Source organism: Glycine max, chromosome 8 (genome assembly GCF_000004515.6).
Source record: "Glycine max cultivar Williams 82 chromosome 8, Glycine_max_v4.0, whole genome shotgun sequence".
In the NCBI taxonomy this organism is placed as follows: domain Eukaryota; kingdom Viridiplantae; phylum Streptophyta; class Magnoliopsida; order Fabales; family Fabaceae; genus Glycine; species Glycine max.
Genome location: NC_038244.2, coordinates 22,351,912 through 22,366,724, shown reverse-complemented (window position 1 = coordinate 22,366,724; position 14,813 = coordinate 22,351,912). Strand labels below are relative to the sequence as shown.

The following is a 14,813-nucleotide window of genomic DNA, read 5'->3' as shown; positions in this document are numbered from 1 at the left end:
CTTGAACATAAGAGCCTATTCATAGAATTTCCCTCAGGAAATGGAAATTTGGATGAGGCCATATCTATTCTTGAAGTTTTTAAACTTTATACAAGAATCCTACTCTGATACCACTTGTTGGACCTTGTGGCCTCAATAATCTTAAGAGAGATAGGCTTAGAATACAGAAGAAGCAACAACAATCAATTTAACAATGTTCTTTAAACATGCAAGACACAATTGATTGCAACAAAATAAATAAGATAAGGGAAGAGAGAATGCAAACACAGTTTTATACTGGTTCGGCCACAACCCGTGCCTACGTCTAGTACTCAAGTAACCCACTTGAGATTTCCACTATCTTTGTAAAATCCTTTACAAAGTCTGAACCACACAGGGACAACCCATCCCTTGTGTTCAGATGCTTTACAACAAGAGACTTACAGTCTCTTAACCAATCTCATTGAATAAGAAGAATGGAAGAAGAATTCTCTCTTCAAGAGAAGAATATTACAATGAAGATCATGTAAGAATCCTTATAGATTTTGCAAATGTTTGGCCAAGGATTTCTTTTGAGAGAGCATTTGACAATGAAGTTCTTTTGGAATCTCTCTCATTGTCTTTTGAGAGGATAAGACATTTTTGCCAAGCAAAACTCTGCATAAAATTCGTGCCCAAGTCACCTATTTATAGGCCTTTGATGGCCATTCACAAATCTAATGAAAAGATGTGATTTTGGCGATATTCCTTGAAAATCCTCTTTGGTAATCGATTACATAATTAGTGTAATCGATTACACAGTTGTTTTTCTTGAACAGTTGTGACCCTTCATTTAAAATTTGAATTTCCAACATTCAGAGTTTCTGGTAATCGATTACATATGATGTGTAATTGATTACACACTTTCAAACCATTGGTAATCGATTACATGTATTGGTAATCAATTACATGCACCTTGAATGACTTGAAACCTTTCATTGTGAGGCAAGGCTTGATCTTGAAGAAATCTTGAATCAAGGCTTTGTTTGTTGAAACAATCTTGTATTAATCTTGAAGCAAAATGAGCCTTGTTTGATTCTTCTTTTGACATCATCAAAATTATGTATACATACATTCACATGCTCCACATCAGAAGGTGCATGTGAAGGTCCTGCTTCTGGTGCCACTAGGACCTCAGGGATATTTGGCTCCATATATATGTCATGCTGTGGCACAGGTGGATGTCTCGGCGGATCAACTGCCTATGTGGGTGTGATGAACGAATGAGAGATCTTGAAGAACCAATCCATGTAATCAGATGCACACTGTCTAGGCACAAGACAAATTTGCCTCCCTGCTGCTAGATGGTCAGAGTAATGCATCCACCTGTCGTCAATATCTTCAAATGACAACCTGACACCCATAGTCTGTGGAGGAATGGTCTGAGCGTATTCAAATTGTCGCACCACCTTCTCTGGTCGGTGTGTGACCACAATGGGACCCCATCGAAGCTCACTGGAAAAACATGAAATGAGGTCAAATGCTCGAACTCCACGGTGCTCACCATAAGGCATCCATCATACATCAGGAATCGTCAGTCCATCTATATGTGTCCATTAAGTTGATGCTAGGAATCCCTTCGAATAAGCCTTCATAGTAAGCCACCGACAGGCACGTGGTAATATCTCATCATAGTCTTGACGCACTCAGCAATAGAGGGAAAATGCTCATATATCCAAAACTACACACATTAGATCAAAATAAAACAAATGCCAAATTAACATATTAAAAACATAGTCCAATTTAACATATTAAAAACATAAATATTACCTGTAATAGAGTGATGTAACCAGCAAGTTGTCGGTCGCCGCTCTTACAAGCATCATTCAAATGATTATACATATGCACTAGGGAGGCAGCTCCCCATGCATAGCTTCCACTCTGACTGAAGTCTCGGAAAGCGTATAAAAATACAACATGAACATGTGCTGCACTCTTGTTAGCAAAAAGAGTGCAACCTAACAAGTGCAGGAGATAGGCACGAGCTGCAACAGTCCAATGTCCGACCTCACATCTCCTCTAATTAATATCTCTTAGCCACGATAGACGTACGTATGCCCCATGACATTGTATTGTCTCAGCTCTAGCTTCCTCTCCCGAGACTTCATGCAACTCCACCAACATCAACACTGCTTCGTCCACATGCAGAGGCTCGAAGCTATGGAAGGCGCCTATGATTGGAAGATGAAGCAGAGATGCCACATCATCCAGCGTGATGGTCAGCTCTCCAACAGGAAGATGGAAACTGCTAGTTTCCTTGTGTCACCTCTCCACTAAAGTGGATATAACTCCTCGATCTCCAGTGTCTACTGAACATGCGATCAAAGGACTTAATCCTGTGGCAATGACTAGCCCTTTAATTTCTGAAGTAGGCCTCCCATATTTATCAACCTTCCTTCCATGGAAGGATAAATTCAATTCAGGACATTCCTAAATTGAAGTATAAATGATTCGAAAATTTATAAACATAATAATTTAAATTATGAAAAAATTTAAATAATAAGAAATACTTAACAAATAACTTTACTTAAAAATTTAAAATACCTCTCAATTCCATATGCTTAGTGCAACATGGTCAGCATACTCAATCAGCACTGATGGGTCACGCGGCCCACCTGAGAATCCCTCAGCATCATCAATAGCAAACCCCTTAGCACCATCAATAGCTTTTGCACCATGTGCAGGTACGTCCTCAGTCATATCAGGAGCATCCTCAACAACAGGGGCAGCTTCCTGTTGCTTACGTGCGGATGCTGTAGGCCTTCGGCGCTAGTAAACATCATCTGAATCATGATGATCCTCTCTCCCCATGGCTCTGCCTATAACCCTACCTAGGACACGACCTAACCCTCTAGTTCTAACCATGATCTGCAAATCATGACGCACATGTATTTTTTTGTCAAATTCAATATTTACTAAATAACAATACGACTACATAACCCTAAATCCTCAACCCTAATCCAAGCACCCTAAACCCTAACAATTAAGCTCTACGCCCTAAACCCTAGCCACTACCCCTAACCCTAAACCCTAAACATCTACAAATTGTAAAACTACCAATAACATACGACCATATATGACTACCTAATTAAAACACAAAATACATAATTAAATAACATATGACTATTTTCATTCAAATAAATTAAACATAAATAAGAAAATGACTACATAACCCTAAACCCTACACCAAGCCCCCACATCCATAGACCCTAGCCCATGAGCACTAAGACCTAAACCCTAGCCCCTACCCCTAACCCTAAACCCTAAACATATACAAATTGTAAAACTACCAATAACATACAACCATATATGACTACCTAATTAAAATACAAAACACATAATTAAATAACATATGACTATTTTCATTCAAATAAATTAAACATAAATAAGAATACAACATAACCCTAACCCTAAACCCTTGCAGCTAAATCCTACACCAAGCCCCCACATCCCTAAACCCTAGCCTATGAGCACTAAGCCTCAAACCCTAGCCACTAACACTAAGCCCTAAACCCTAAACATCTACAAAATGTAAAACTACCAATAACATACGACCATATATGACTACATAATAAAAACACAAAATGCATAATTAAATAACATATCACTATTTTCATTCAAATATATTAAACATAAAAAACTAAAAAATTCAATTATTTACTATTAAACTTTAAAAGTATTTCATACCACCATGCAATCATACATATTATTTTTATAAACACAAAAGATACCTATTTTTAATACAAAACAAACAAATACAAATCCTGTTTAAAAACATTTTTCAAAACATAAATACAAATTTTTGCAAAAAAAAAAAATTAAAACCTTCATACGGACGTATGACTCATACAGATGAAGTTACACTTACGGATTAACTTCATCCGTATGAATCATACGGATGAACGTTACAGATTAATTAACACTACGGATGAACTTCATCTGTACCAATACAGAAAAGGAAATGCAAGCAACGCCATTAACGGAGATGTGAAGTTTACCTCGACGGTGGAAGACCAAAGCACAACAAAAGTCCTCAATGCCTTGAATCACCAAATGCGACGCGAATGACGAACGGAGGAAGAAGAAGCTCGATTGGCGGCGGGAGGAGAAGAAAAACCAGGAGAAGGTGCTGCAGAAGAAAGAAGAAGCGTACGAAAAGAGACCCCTGGTGTGCCACTTTTAAATTTTAAGTGAAGGACATTTTTGTCCTTTCACTTACCATGCTAGGTGCACCAACAATACTACTGGGTGCACCTAGCAACATCCTATTTATCATGGATGTGTAGAACATACCAACCATGATATAATTAAAAAAAAAAAAAGAAGAGGGAGATGCATGATGTGCTCAATTATATCATTTGAGGCCTTGGCTGCATCCAACTTTGTTTGCTAGGTTGACAAATTAGAATATGATACATTATATTTATTTAGATAAAATTTTAAGAGAGACGGGGAGAGAGAATTTAATTTTATTTAATTCCTTGATGTTCTATTCAATTTACCGTTGAATGCAACTTCTTAGAGTGTCTTGCCTTTTCCGACTGGAAAGCTGGAACTTCACACAAAGGACAAAGCAAAGTAAATTTTGAAACAACTCCATGGCTTCAACAAATTACAGAAAAGGAATTTAAAACTTTCAAGGTTGAGGTTTAATTTCTTATACATATACATAATTTCTTTTACCTAACATCTAATTAACGTGTTTTTTCCATTAATAGATGACAGTTCTTTTAGTCTCTAAAGTTAGAAACATTAAATTTAAATTCATTCACTCTAGTGACTGAAAATTTCATCAAACTTAATAAAACAAAGACAAAATAAATTTAAAAATAAAAATAATGGACAATATAAGGGAGTTTGAAAAAACGAAGGAATAATGGGATTAAGTTTTCAGACTTATTATTTCTTGATTTATTTGGTCTCCTAGTCTTTTTAAGCCCAGCTCTTTGATTTCTGCTAGATCATTTCCATAAATTTTGATATTTACATCAAACTTATGCGTGAAATCCCTTTAAATTTCTACAAGTCGTCTTTAAATTTAATATGTTTTTCTCAAAGATTCAAATTAAACACAAAAATATAAGAGAGTCTAATGTATTCGAATTTAAATAAAATGTAAAATAACTGAAGTTATTTTTTTGCTGATTTTTGTTGTTGCTGAGTTTTAAAATAACTGAAGTTAATTAACAATATTAATAAATGAAGCAAAAAACAATGTATAATTTATTGCACTTCAGAATCCTTAGTTACTTCCCTCACCCTCACAAGCAATGGAAATGTTTTATTTTTCTGTCACCCTCACAAGCCGAACCTTTCCACCTCTTTGGGCCCATAAAATTTCTCCAGTCTTGACGTTCCAACAATGTTCAATTTCCTTAATTTCCGTTTGTTAATTTTGAATTTTGATTCATAATAATGCATTACTAACAAAAAAAACCTACCTAAAAGGTCTAGGTTTGAAAAAGGTTTCAATTTCAGTTGATAAAAACAGAAGGGGGGCCATGGTCACAACAAAGAATAGGCAAACTCCATATTGAATTTTTCACCCCAAAAGATGTTGTCATAAATTATTTTCATTACATGAATGTAAACGTCTTGTGAATGGTTCAAATGAAGCTTAGAGTCTCATAAAAGTTTAGAAAAATTCAAATCGTTTGTATTTTATAATAATAAAATAAAATAAAAAATCTGGACGGCTTCTCTAAGTTTAACGTTGAGCAATGAAAAACATCAAGTTATTAGATTATCTATCAGAATGACCACCAACCAACAGTGGACCCCAACAACAACACCAGAACTCTGTATATTTTATAGTGATGTTTTTAGAAAAGGTTATGCTCCCTCTGATCACCAATTGTCCATCATTATAAGCCTCGGTGAATCTATATAAATTGAACCATAAATTGATAATCATAAACTCATCTTACATAAATTTCTGATTAACTTGATTGTCGTTCTAATTACTCGACAATAACTATAATTATGTATACACATTTTCTTCTTCATATTAACGTAAATTAAATTAAGAGCAACTGCATAAACCAATGAAAAAACAATTAATGAAAAATTACAAGTATAAATACCTATTTTGTCTTTTAAAAATAATATGATTTTAATTTCTATATATTTTCAATGTAAAACAAAATTTACATTATTAAACAATTAGAAATCCAGATAGTTATTCTGAAAATTAATAAACTTATTATACATATTAATTTTTTATTGAATGATAATATAAAAAAATAATTTTTTTACACTATTAATACATAAATTATTACTTTTAAATAATATTAGTGATATAGATAAACTATTATTTTTATTCCATGTTTAAATTCATATATAAAACCCTATAAATTTTAGTTTCTACGCAATTTTTTGTGAAGATCTATCACTATTAAAAACAATTATATAATTTTTCCACCATAAAAAATGTTCTTTAAGTATTAACAATAGAATCAAACTAAAATATTTTTAATGCACAGAGTAAACCTTACAATTAGGGTCTAAATTCAAAATGAGTACTGTTATAGTTTAACTCCAAAATGATTAACGTAGAGCTGCTGACGTGGCGACAACGTAGGGGATAATATCGTGTATCCGTTCGCACCTAAACACAGCGAGGACTGAGATAAGTACCACATAGTAATCTTGAATTTTGTTGTTCCCTTTGTCAAATAGTGACAAAGTAAATCAAATCCAACCAGAGAGAGAGAAACAGACTCTAACCCGAACCTTGTCAGGCTGTTCCTTCTTCCAATCTTCATTCATATCAGATTCTCAATTCGTCAAGCTCTATCAATGGGAACTGCATGCTTCCAAAATCCGAGGTAATTGTCTGTCTTCACCCCCCCACCATAGCTACACTCTGCCTTTCTATGCTCTCTGCTTTAAAAAAATAATCTTTTTTCATTCGGTGATTTATATGTTCATCCGGGGTTTTGAAATCTTTATCATTTTAGATCTTGATCTAGGTATCAGAATTTTTATCTCTGGGGGTATCGGTGTTTGTAACAATTAGGTCTCTATGTTCTTTGGTTGGTGGGAGTATGGGATAGATGTCTGAATCTGAAATTGTGCTTGATTTGGGGGTTTTAAGGAATTAGAGGACATGGATTGTGTAGGGCATTCTTCTGAATCAAGGTCTGGAGTTTGTGTTGCCCAATCAGTAGAAAATGGAGGTTTTGGTGGAGGTGGGAGGTGCTGTAAGCAAGCTTCCCCTCCAAGGAGTGGTGGGTCTAGAAATACTAGTCCAATGAGCCGGGCCGGGTCCAGGAACACGAGCCCTTCACGGCAGAAGGTTGTTAAGACCAAGCCTAGGGGTTTGGATGAGGAAACACTTGCCACATTTGGTAAGGTAGTGCATGCTGATATTCAGATGGAGGATAATATATGGGCAATGTTGCCTGAGGACTTGTTGCATGAGATCTTAGCTAGAGTTCCCCCGTTTCTGATTTTCCGGCTTCGATTGGTTTGCAAACGGTGGAATTCGCTGCTACAGGATAGCAGTTTTCTCAAATTCCATTCCAGTGTCCCATCACATGGGCCGTGTCTCCTTACGTTTTGGAAGAACATGCAGACCCCCCAGTGTTCAGTCTTCAGCTTGCCACTGAAAGCTTGGTATAGAATACCTTTCACTTTTTTGCCACCGTGGGCATTCTGGTTGGTTGGCTCTTCTGGTGGGCTTGTTTGCTTTTCTGGGCATGATGGGCTAACGTTTAAGACCTTGGTGTGTAATCCCCTAACTCAAACTTGGAGGGCATTGCCTAGTATGCATTACAATCAACAAAGGCAACTGGTATTGGTTGTTGATCGGGTGGATCGGTCGTTTAAAGTGATAGCCACTAGTGATATTTACGGTGACAAGTCATTGCCAACTGAAGTTTATGACTCAAAGATAGACAGCTGGACAGTTCATCAGATTATGCCGGCGGTTAATCTCTGCTCTTCAAAAATGGCATATTGTGACTCCAGATTGTACTTGGAAACCCTTTCACCACTTGGTTTGATGATGTATAGACTAGACACAGGTCATTGGGAACATATTCCGGCTAAGTTCCCTCGATCTTTGTTGGATGGTTATTTGGTTGCTGGTACCCAGAAGCGTCTTTTTCTTGTTGGAAGGATTGGCCTTTATAGTACTCTACAGAGTATGAGAATTTGGGAATTGGATCATAACAAAATTACATGGGTGGAGATCAGTAGGATGCCCCCAAAGTATTTCCGTGCTTTATTGAGATTATCAGCGGAGAGATTTGAATGCTTCGGGCAGGATAATTTAATCTGCTTCACCTCTTGGAACCAAGGGAAGGGCCTTCTATATGACGTGGATAAAAAGATCTGGTCATGGATTGGTGGGTGTGCTCTGCAGTCATACAACAATCAAGTTTGTTTCTATGAGCCAAGGTTTGATGCTTCTATCTACTAAGCTAGAGTCTTATGGCATAATGTCAGTTGTACATCAACATTTACAAAACTGAGGATTACTAGTGATTTTCTTGATGTGTTTTCTTCGCAATGACATTCTCTCTGACCATTCATAATGTTATTTCCTCACAATGGGCTGATTTTGTTTATCAGTAAAATATCTTACTCACAAGCTGTAATGAACAGCATGCCTGACTGTGAATGCTGGTTCAGTTCCATAGACAGATTTTTGTGAATGGAATTCAAGGTGAAACATAACGCAAGAGGTACTGTGACAGTGTGACAGGGATATGAAGCTGATGTACACTGCTGAAGGAAAGGTTAGAAACTTCTACATAAGGGTTTGAATGCTTAAAAGGGGGTATGCAGCTGATGATGTTTGGGGAACATTTTTTGGAGACATTATCATTTGGAAATGCTTAGGGCATTGAAATTGTGCATCAACTTTCACTGCTTTTCTGATCAATGGCGTACCAGTGTAATGTAACTGTTTTAAATCTTGTCTTGAAACATTGACCATATGTAACTTTCTCATGTAAATGGATTTTCCCAACTTTTTTTTTTTGAAAAAGAGAACTCTTGAAGAAAATGGTTAACTTTATAGTTTTGTAATCTTGATCTTGATCATATTATATAAATTGATCTTGTTATTTCTCTGTACTGTTGTTCTAGTCTTGATGCCAATACAAAAACTGTTTCAAGTTGAGATGGGATATTCAAATGAATGCTAGAGCTACTATTTCTATCTGCCGTCCCTGTCTTCTGTTATGTTTTCATATTATGTCCACTCTCTCGCTCTCACCTATGTGCAGGGATTATTCACTCCACTGTTGCCAATCTTGTAGATTGATAGGAAAAGTTTAATGTGATCTAATGATACTGGTTGAAAGATGGAAATATCTATGGCTTATCTGAAGCTTTGTTCAGTTGATTTCCATCAGTAACTTTGTGCAAACAGATTAATGTATACCCATTTTGATTCTTTTATAAATTCATGCTAATAGCCAGGGTTTGTGGTTGTTTGCCCAGACTTTGATGTATGCCTTCCAATCATTAATTGGAAGGAATTAGATCTCAGTGATTTCTGCATTTAAGATAAATTGCTGATAGTTTATTTTAAATATTTTTTTGGCCTATCACCTATGGCTGGGGCTAAGTGCTCCTAACTGAGGTTTCAATAACTCAGCAATGTGGACGATAGTTGTAAACAGTTTTACTTAGAGCTGAGTGCATCACGGCAAATGATAGTTTTTGTGCAAATGGATAGAGTGATAAACTAGCTATTTTCCTGAGTACAATCCAGTTACCTGATAGATGCTTGCTAATCTGTGCCTGCTGCCAGGGACTGCATGTGAACTCCACTCCAACTGTTTTTGGGTTCCTACCATAAAGTTTATGTGGTTAGAAAATTTCGTTCATGGCCATGTATAGTAGTTTGATTGATACCTTGAATGACTTCATGGCCATGCATAGTAGTTTGATTGATACCTTGAATGACTAGGTGATTACGAGTCTGATATTTGTTTCTTGCATTTGTAGTTATTAATATCACAGCATTGAGGTAAGTTGATGGTGTCAAATTGGTATCATAGTTTTATTGATACCTTGATGAGTTAGTGATTGCGAGTATGATCTTTTTGTTTCTTCCATTTATAGTTATTATTATTATCAACATGAGGTAAGTTGAGGGTATAAAATTGGTCACCTACATGGATAGATAAGCAGATAGATAATACTTTTTTTTTTCCTGTACTAATTTTTTTCCATGGTGTAGTTTATATGCGTACGTTCAAGGATGTAAAATTATAATTTTCCTTTTCGTTCCTTATACTCCATCCAATAGGAACTTCAATCCTCTAGCCTTTTGAATGATCTATGCAGAATTTATGACCATTGTTGCAGGCAATCTGGAACTTCATACTCAAACAAAAGACTAGGCACTCAAGACCAATCCCTTAACAAGAGCCATGGCATTAACCACCACGTCCTTTATAATAATTTCGGCTTTTTTATAAATCGATGAGTGATGAAGAAATTCAAAAGGGCAAAGCATAGAAAGCACTTCCACATGTTAAGATTGTTTATATTATCATTTAATTACAAACTATATAATATATGATAAAATTGTTTATTTTTATTATAATTATAATTATAATGTTTTTTCCTCGATGCATTCTCTTCTGCCATCTCCATATCTGATACGATAAAAATAGTGTTGGTGATATTACAGCTGAAAACGAAAGGGGGGGAGGGGCATGGGTCCACTATAGAATGCCCTGGAAGGATCAGAAAACAGTTTTTTTTTTTTTTTTTTTGTTCTGTTTGCAATTTTATGATGGAACATGCCATTAACAGGAAGTAACTATTTTTAAAATTCGATTTAAATGGTGTAAGTGCACTACCATAATGTCTATGTTAATTAGGAGTATATTATATGACGCTCTATTCCCCACCACTTACCAAAAATATCCATTTAAATAGGCTTTAAAGGGATAAGTTAAAGAAAGATAACTAATTCTTCTAAATATACTTATTCTACACTTTTAGAAAGCCTACACATTTGCTTCTCTAGCAAGATCAGGCAGCAAGGTTAAATTATATGCGAAAAAAACAAGTCAGTCAGGTGGCTCAATTGAATTTTAATTTGTAAATGATATATTATTTTTAGCGATCCCAAATTTATTGGACAAATTATGAATCTATTGTGAAATAATATGATCATCATATATGTACTAATATTAGGTTTTATAACAATGCTTTTAAAACTTCAGTAAAAAAAAACAATGCTTTTAAAACTTCAGTAAAAAAACAATGCTTTTATGAATTGAATAAAACATTAGTTCAAAGTTCAATGGTATAATTAAGGTCCAAACCATTTTAATAATAATCTATATCTATATACTATCTATAAAAGAGAACCCTCTGAAAATTTCTAAAATACCCCTACCTAAGATTGTGATAGCTGTCCATTTCCTAGGTTTTTTGGTCTTTTAGCCCTTAATTTTCCACTCTTCTGATGCTTACAGGTGTTTAATTTTGTTGATTGTGGTATTTACACGTGTTTTATTTTGCATGTTGTGTATGTGTTGACCTTTGCTTCTTTACGTGGTTTTTTGCATTTCATTCTTCATTCTTCAGTTTGTGTGTTTTTGCTTTTCATTTTACCAGATACAGACCAGCTTAATTTGGGTTCTGTTTGATGCTGTTTTGATGTATGTTTTGTTACATTCGATGTTAGCTTATGGTTTTCTGGCTTTTCTTTTCTTACATGCATATTACCTTTCGGGTTTTTGGCTTTTGTTTCTGTGCTGTTTTCATGTTTGTTTTGTTACATGCATGTTATTTTTTCATTTTGTTGTGTTGGACGATGTTTGGTTTGCATGTTTGGTTATCGTGTTTGTCTGTTCGTGGTACTTCTGTTGTTCTATTTTGGTGCTGTTTTCATGTGTGTTTTCTTACATGCATGTTAGCTTCTCATTTTTGTGTGTTGAACGAGGTTTTGGATTTTTTCTTAGCTTATCGTGTTTCTGTTTTGATGGTGGTTTTGTTTTTTTTTTTTTTTGCAGTATTATGGCACGTTCTCCAGACAAGATAAAGAGCATCGATGGCTCAAAAGAAACTCTTAAAATTAGTGTGAGGATCAGTGATCTATGATTTATTGGCACGCCTAACAAATCTGAGCAAGCTGAAATGATGTTTGTGGACTCCGATGCATGCTTCAATTTTGTGTTTTTCTTTTGTAGGTTTATTACTTATTACTCATTGTTCAGTTCATTGTGTTGTAACCTTAATGCAATCCAGGGTGATGAGATCCACGGTGTTTGTAAATAAGACCAATTGAAGTAAAAAAAAATGGACTTGAAAGAAAATTGTACTTATGTCATGCACAATTTTAAAGTGCTAAAAAACAATGGTCAGTACAGAGTGTGTGATCATCAATTTAAATTGGTGTTTATTGGGGTTACTGTTGTGAGGGAGTGTGTTCTAGGGGACATCCCTTTTAGAAAATACAGGTTTACTGGATTTGCAGATGTTGTGGCTGGCCAGTTTGAACGTGGACTATTGGTTGGTATGTTAACTTATATTTTTGCAATTGAGTTTATTTTGAAAGTTCTGTTCTTTTTGGAATTAAATAACATTCCCTGATTTTCCTACTTGCTTTAGATATTATTGGTGTGGTGGAGGAGGTTGTCTTTCAGCAAGTTTCAGGAAAAGGTAGAAGGGTAGTCTTCAAACTAAAGAACTTGAGGTAAAGTTCGATTCTTGATGACAATTTGTGTGATATGCTTTGTCAAGTTGTGGCTATGATTATATTATTATTAATAACTGATTGTCTCATAACTATTTGTTTCTGATAGCCAGCAATTGCTATCTTGCACTTTGTGGGATGATTATTGCTTGCAGTTTTTGAAGTTCTTAGATGATTATGAAGGTGATGGCCCAATTACAGTTCTATTGAGCCATTGTAGGATCAAGGAAGCGCAGGGTATATCCTCATCTTGAATTTATTGATTTCTCTGTTTATGCTATTGCATGTTATGGTTCTGTTTTTTAAATGATTTAGGATCTTATCCCGCATCGATCAACAATTCTTTCAAGGCTTCAAAGTTAATTATTAACCAGCCCATGATGGAGATTCAAGAATTCAATGAACGGTATTTTTTGTATGTGTTATGCAATATATGTTGATCATTTTTTGTCTTATTTTTGTTGTTCATTGTATATTTGTAGGCTTGCAGAGTTGGGCATTGAGGCCCGGTCAGGTTTTAAATCCCATGGTGAAGGGAGTACACAACTTTCAGGTTCTATCCAATTATCATCAAAAGAATCATTCTTTGGCAAGGCTGAGGCAAAGACTATTGCTGACATTAACACCATCTCTGAAATAATGATTTTATATAGATTTTAATTCTTTGTCGTGCATTATCTGAAGTTTTTTTATTTGATGTGTATGTTGTTTCACACAGGAAATTGTTTGTGTCACTGTTGGCACAATTACTAGGATTGTTCTGGACAATCATTCATGGTGTTATACAGCTTGCATTCAGTGCCATAAAAAAAGTGATGCAGAGATGGCGCCCTTTACATGTGCATGCGGCAAATACAATAAGGAAGTTGTGCTTAGGTGATTGTGATCTTTTAAAATGTTGTGTATTTTTCATGCCTTCATCATTTTTTTACTATTGGTGCATATGGTGGCAGGTATAGGCTTGAGCTGATGATCAACCAGGGAAATGAAAGCACAAAATTCCTGCTTTGGGACTGTGAATGCAGTGAATTAATTGGTCAATCAGCTGATGCAGTTAATCAGCTTGAAATTGAAGTGTGTTTTTGGATTCAACCGTAACTGTTTATGTTTGATATGTTATTTTTTGTTTGTGTAATACAATTATTCTCTTTGAACAAGGATGGTGATGTTGATTTGAATGCTTCACCCGAAACACTTGATAAGCTGCTGGGTCATGAACTTGCTTTCAAGATAAAGGTGCAACCCAAGTTCAGGAATTCTGCTGTTTTGAAGTGTTCAACTGACTTGAGCTTAATAAATGCTGTGATGGATATGCTAGCTGATGTTGAGGTAATGTTCAATGCAAGTTATTTGACATTAACTATTGTGAAAAGTATGTATTCTATTCATATTTATTTGTTTTCCATGGGTTGTGTCATCTTCAATATATGTCTTATTCAGACATCTTCAAGAATGGATATCCCGGTTTCTAATTCCAATCATTCTGCTCAACATGAATCAGTGAGTTTTGATGACTGCTCTCATTTTTTAATATGATCTTTCTTGTAATTCTTGCATTTTGACACTTCATGACTTTCAACTTAGCATTCAACTTATTGATTGCCATTTGTTTTATCCAGCAATCCCTCTCTGTGACAGCAGATCATGATCCCCTGCTTGGACTCCCCTTGACGCCTACAAAGCGGCAAACATTTCAAGATTGTGATGATGAAGCAGGGACCTCTCAAATTTCACCTGCACAGCTTTCATCCAACAAATTAAAAAAAACATGGCACAATTTAGTGCATTTGGTTGTTTCCAAGTTGTGTTGAACAAATTTTTTTTCCTTGCTATTTTTATATTGTACATTGGCTCCTACCTTCTTTCTGTTGTGGTGGTGTTGCTTTAGAACTCTAATCAGAACTTTTGTTTAAATTTTAATCTTATTTTGTATGCGAGTATCCTGGCATTTTAGTTCTGTGGCTTATCTGATGTCACCTTAACTATTGCACTATATTTCAAAATCCTTATTTGTTCAATTGTTAAAATAAATATCGATAGACCATGCTTATATTAATGGTTATAAAGCCATCTTTGAAGAAATCGAGCTATGCAAATGTTATGAATTGAAATATATCGTGAG

At 35.2% G+C, this 14,813-nt stretch overlaps 3 protein-coding genes across 4 annotated transcripts; 2 read left to right on the top strand and 1 right to left on the bottom strand.

Moving 5' to 3' along the window:
* Nucleotides 1-1,220: 1,220 nt before the first annotated feature.
* Nucleotides 1,221-1,532, bottom strand: LOC106799556 (uncharacterized). The gene has a single exon (XM_014778451.1). It carries the CDS (start codon nt 1,530-1,532, stop codon nt 1,221-1,223), a length of 312 nt encoding a protein of 103 aa, XP_014633937.1.
* A 5,114-nt stretch (nt 1,533-6,646) lies between these two features.
* On the top strand, nt 6,647-14,553 carry LOC121172614 (F-box/kelch-repeat protein At5g15710). 2 transcript variants are annotated; one of them, XM_041017793.1, is made up of 9 exons: nt 6,647-6,845; nt 10,345-12,511; nt 12,607-12,691; nt 12,801-12,928; nt 13,007-13,567; nt 13,645-13,765; nt 13,850-14,020; nt 14,132-14,191; nt 14,311-14,553. In XM_041017793.1, the coding sequence occupies exons 5-9, from the start codon at nt 13,515-13,517 to the stop codon at nt 14,500-14,502; spliced, it is 597 nt and encodes a 198-aa protein (XP_040873727.1). In that variant the 5' UTR covers nt 6,647-6,845; nt 10,345-12,511; nt 12,607-12,691; nt 12,801-12,928; nt 13,007-13,514; the 3' UTR covers nt 14,503-14,553. The 2 variants fall into 2 exon arrangements, with proteins under 2 accessions (XP_040873727.1, XP_003530458.2); XM_003530410.5 differs by lacking the exons at nt 10,345-12,511; nt 12,607-12,691; nt 12,801-12,928; ... (3 more) ...; nt 14,132-14,191; nt 14,311-14,553 and adding an exon at nt 7,115-9,092 and having other exon boundaries at nt 6,673-6,845.
* Nucleotides 12,295-13,351, top strand: LOC102669948 (F-box/kelch-repeat protein). Its single transcript, XM_041017760.1, has 5 exons — nt 12,295-12,511; nt 12,607-12,691; nt 12,801-12,928; nt 13,007-13,097; nt 13,174-13,351. The coding sequence occupies exons 1-5, from the start codon at nt 12,295-12,297 to the stop codon at nt 13,349-13,351; spliced, it is 699 nt and encodes a 232-aa protein (XP_040873694.1).
* Nucleotides 14,554-14,813: the final 260 nt, after the last annotated feature.

What these genes read in the sequence shown, in the direction of transcription:
- LOC106799556 (XM_014778451.1), bottom strand. Translation starts at nt 1,532, where the DNA reads ATGCCTTATGGTGAGCACCGTGGAGTTCGAGCATTTGACCTCATTTCA.
- LOC102669948 (XM_041017760.1), top strand. Translation starts at nt 12,295, where the DNA reads ATGGACTTGAAAGAAAATTGTACTTATGTCATGCACAATTTTAAAGTG. An exon ending in TAGGATCAAGGAAGCGCAGG is followed by an intron (nt 12,929 to 13,006) that starts GTATATCCTCAT and finishes TAAATGATTTAG; the next exon opens with GATCTTATCCCGCATCGATC. An exon ending in ATTCAAGAATTCAATGAACG is followed by an intron (nt 13,098 to 13,173) that starts GTATTTTTTGTA and finishes GTATATTTGTAG; the next exon opens with GCTTGCAGAGTTGGGCATTG.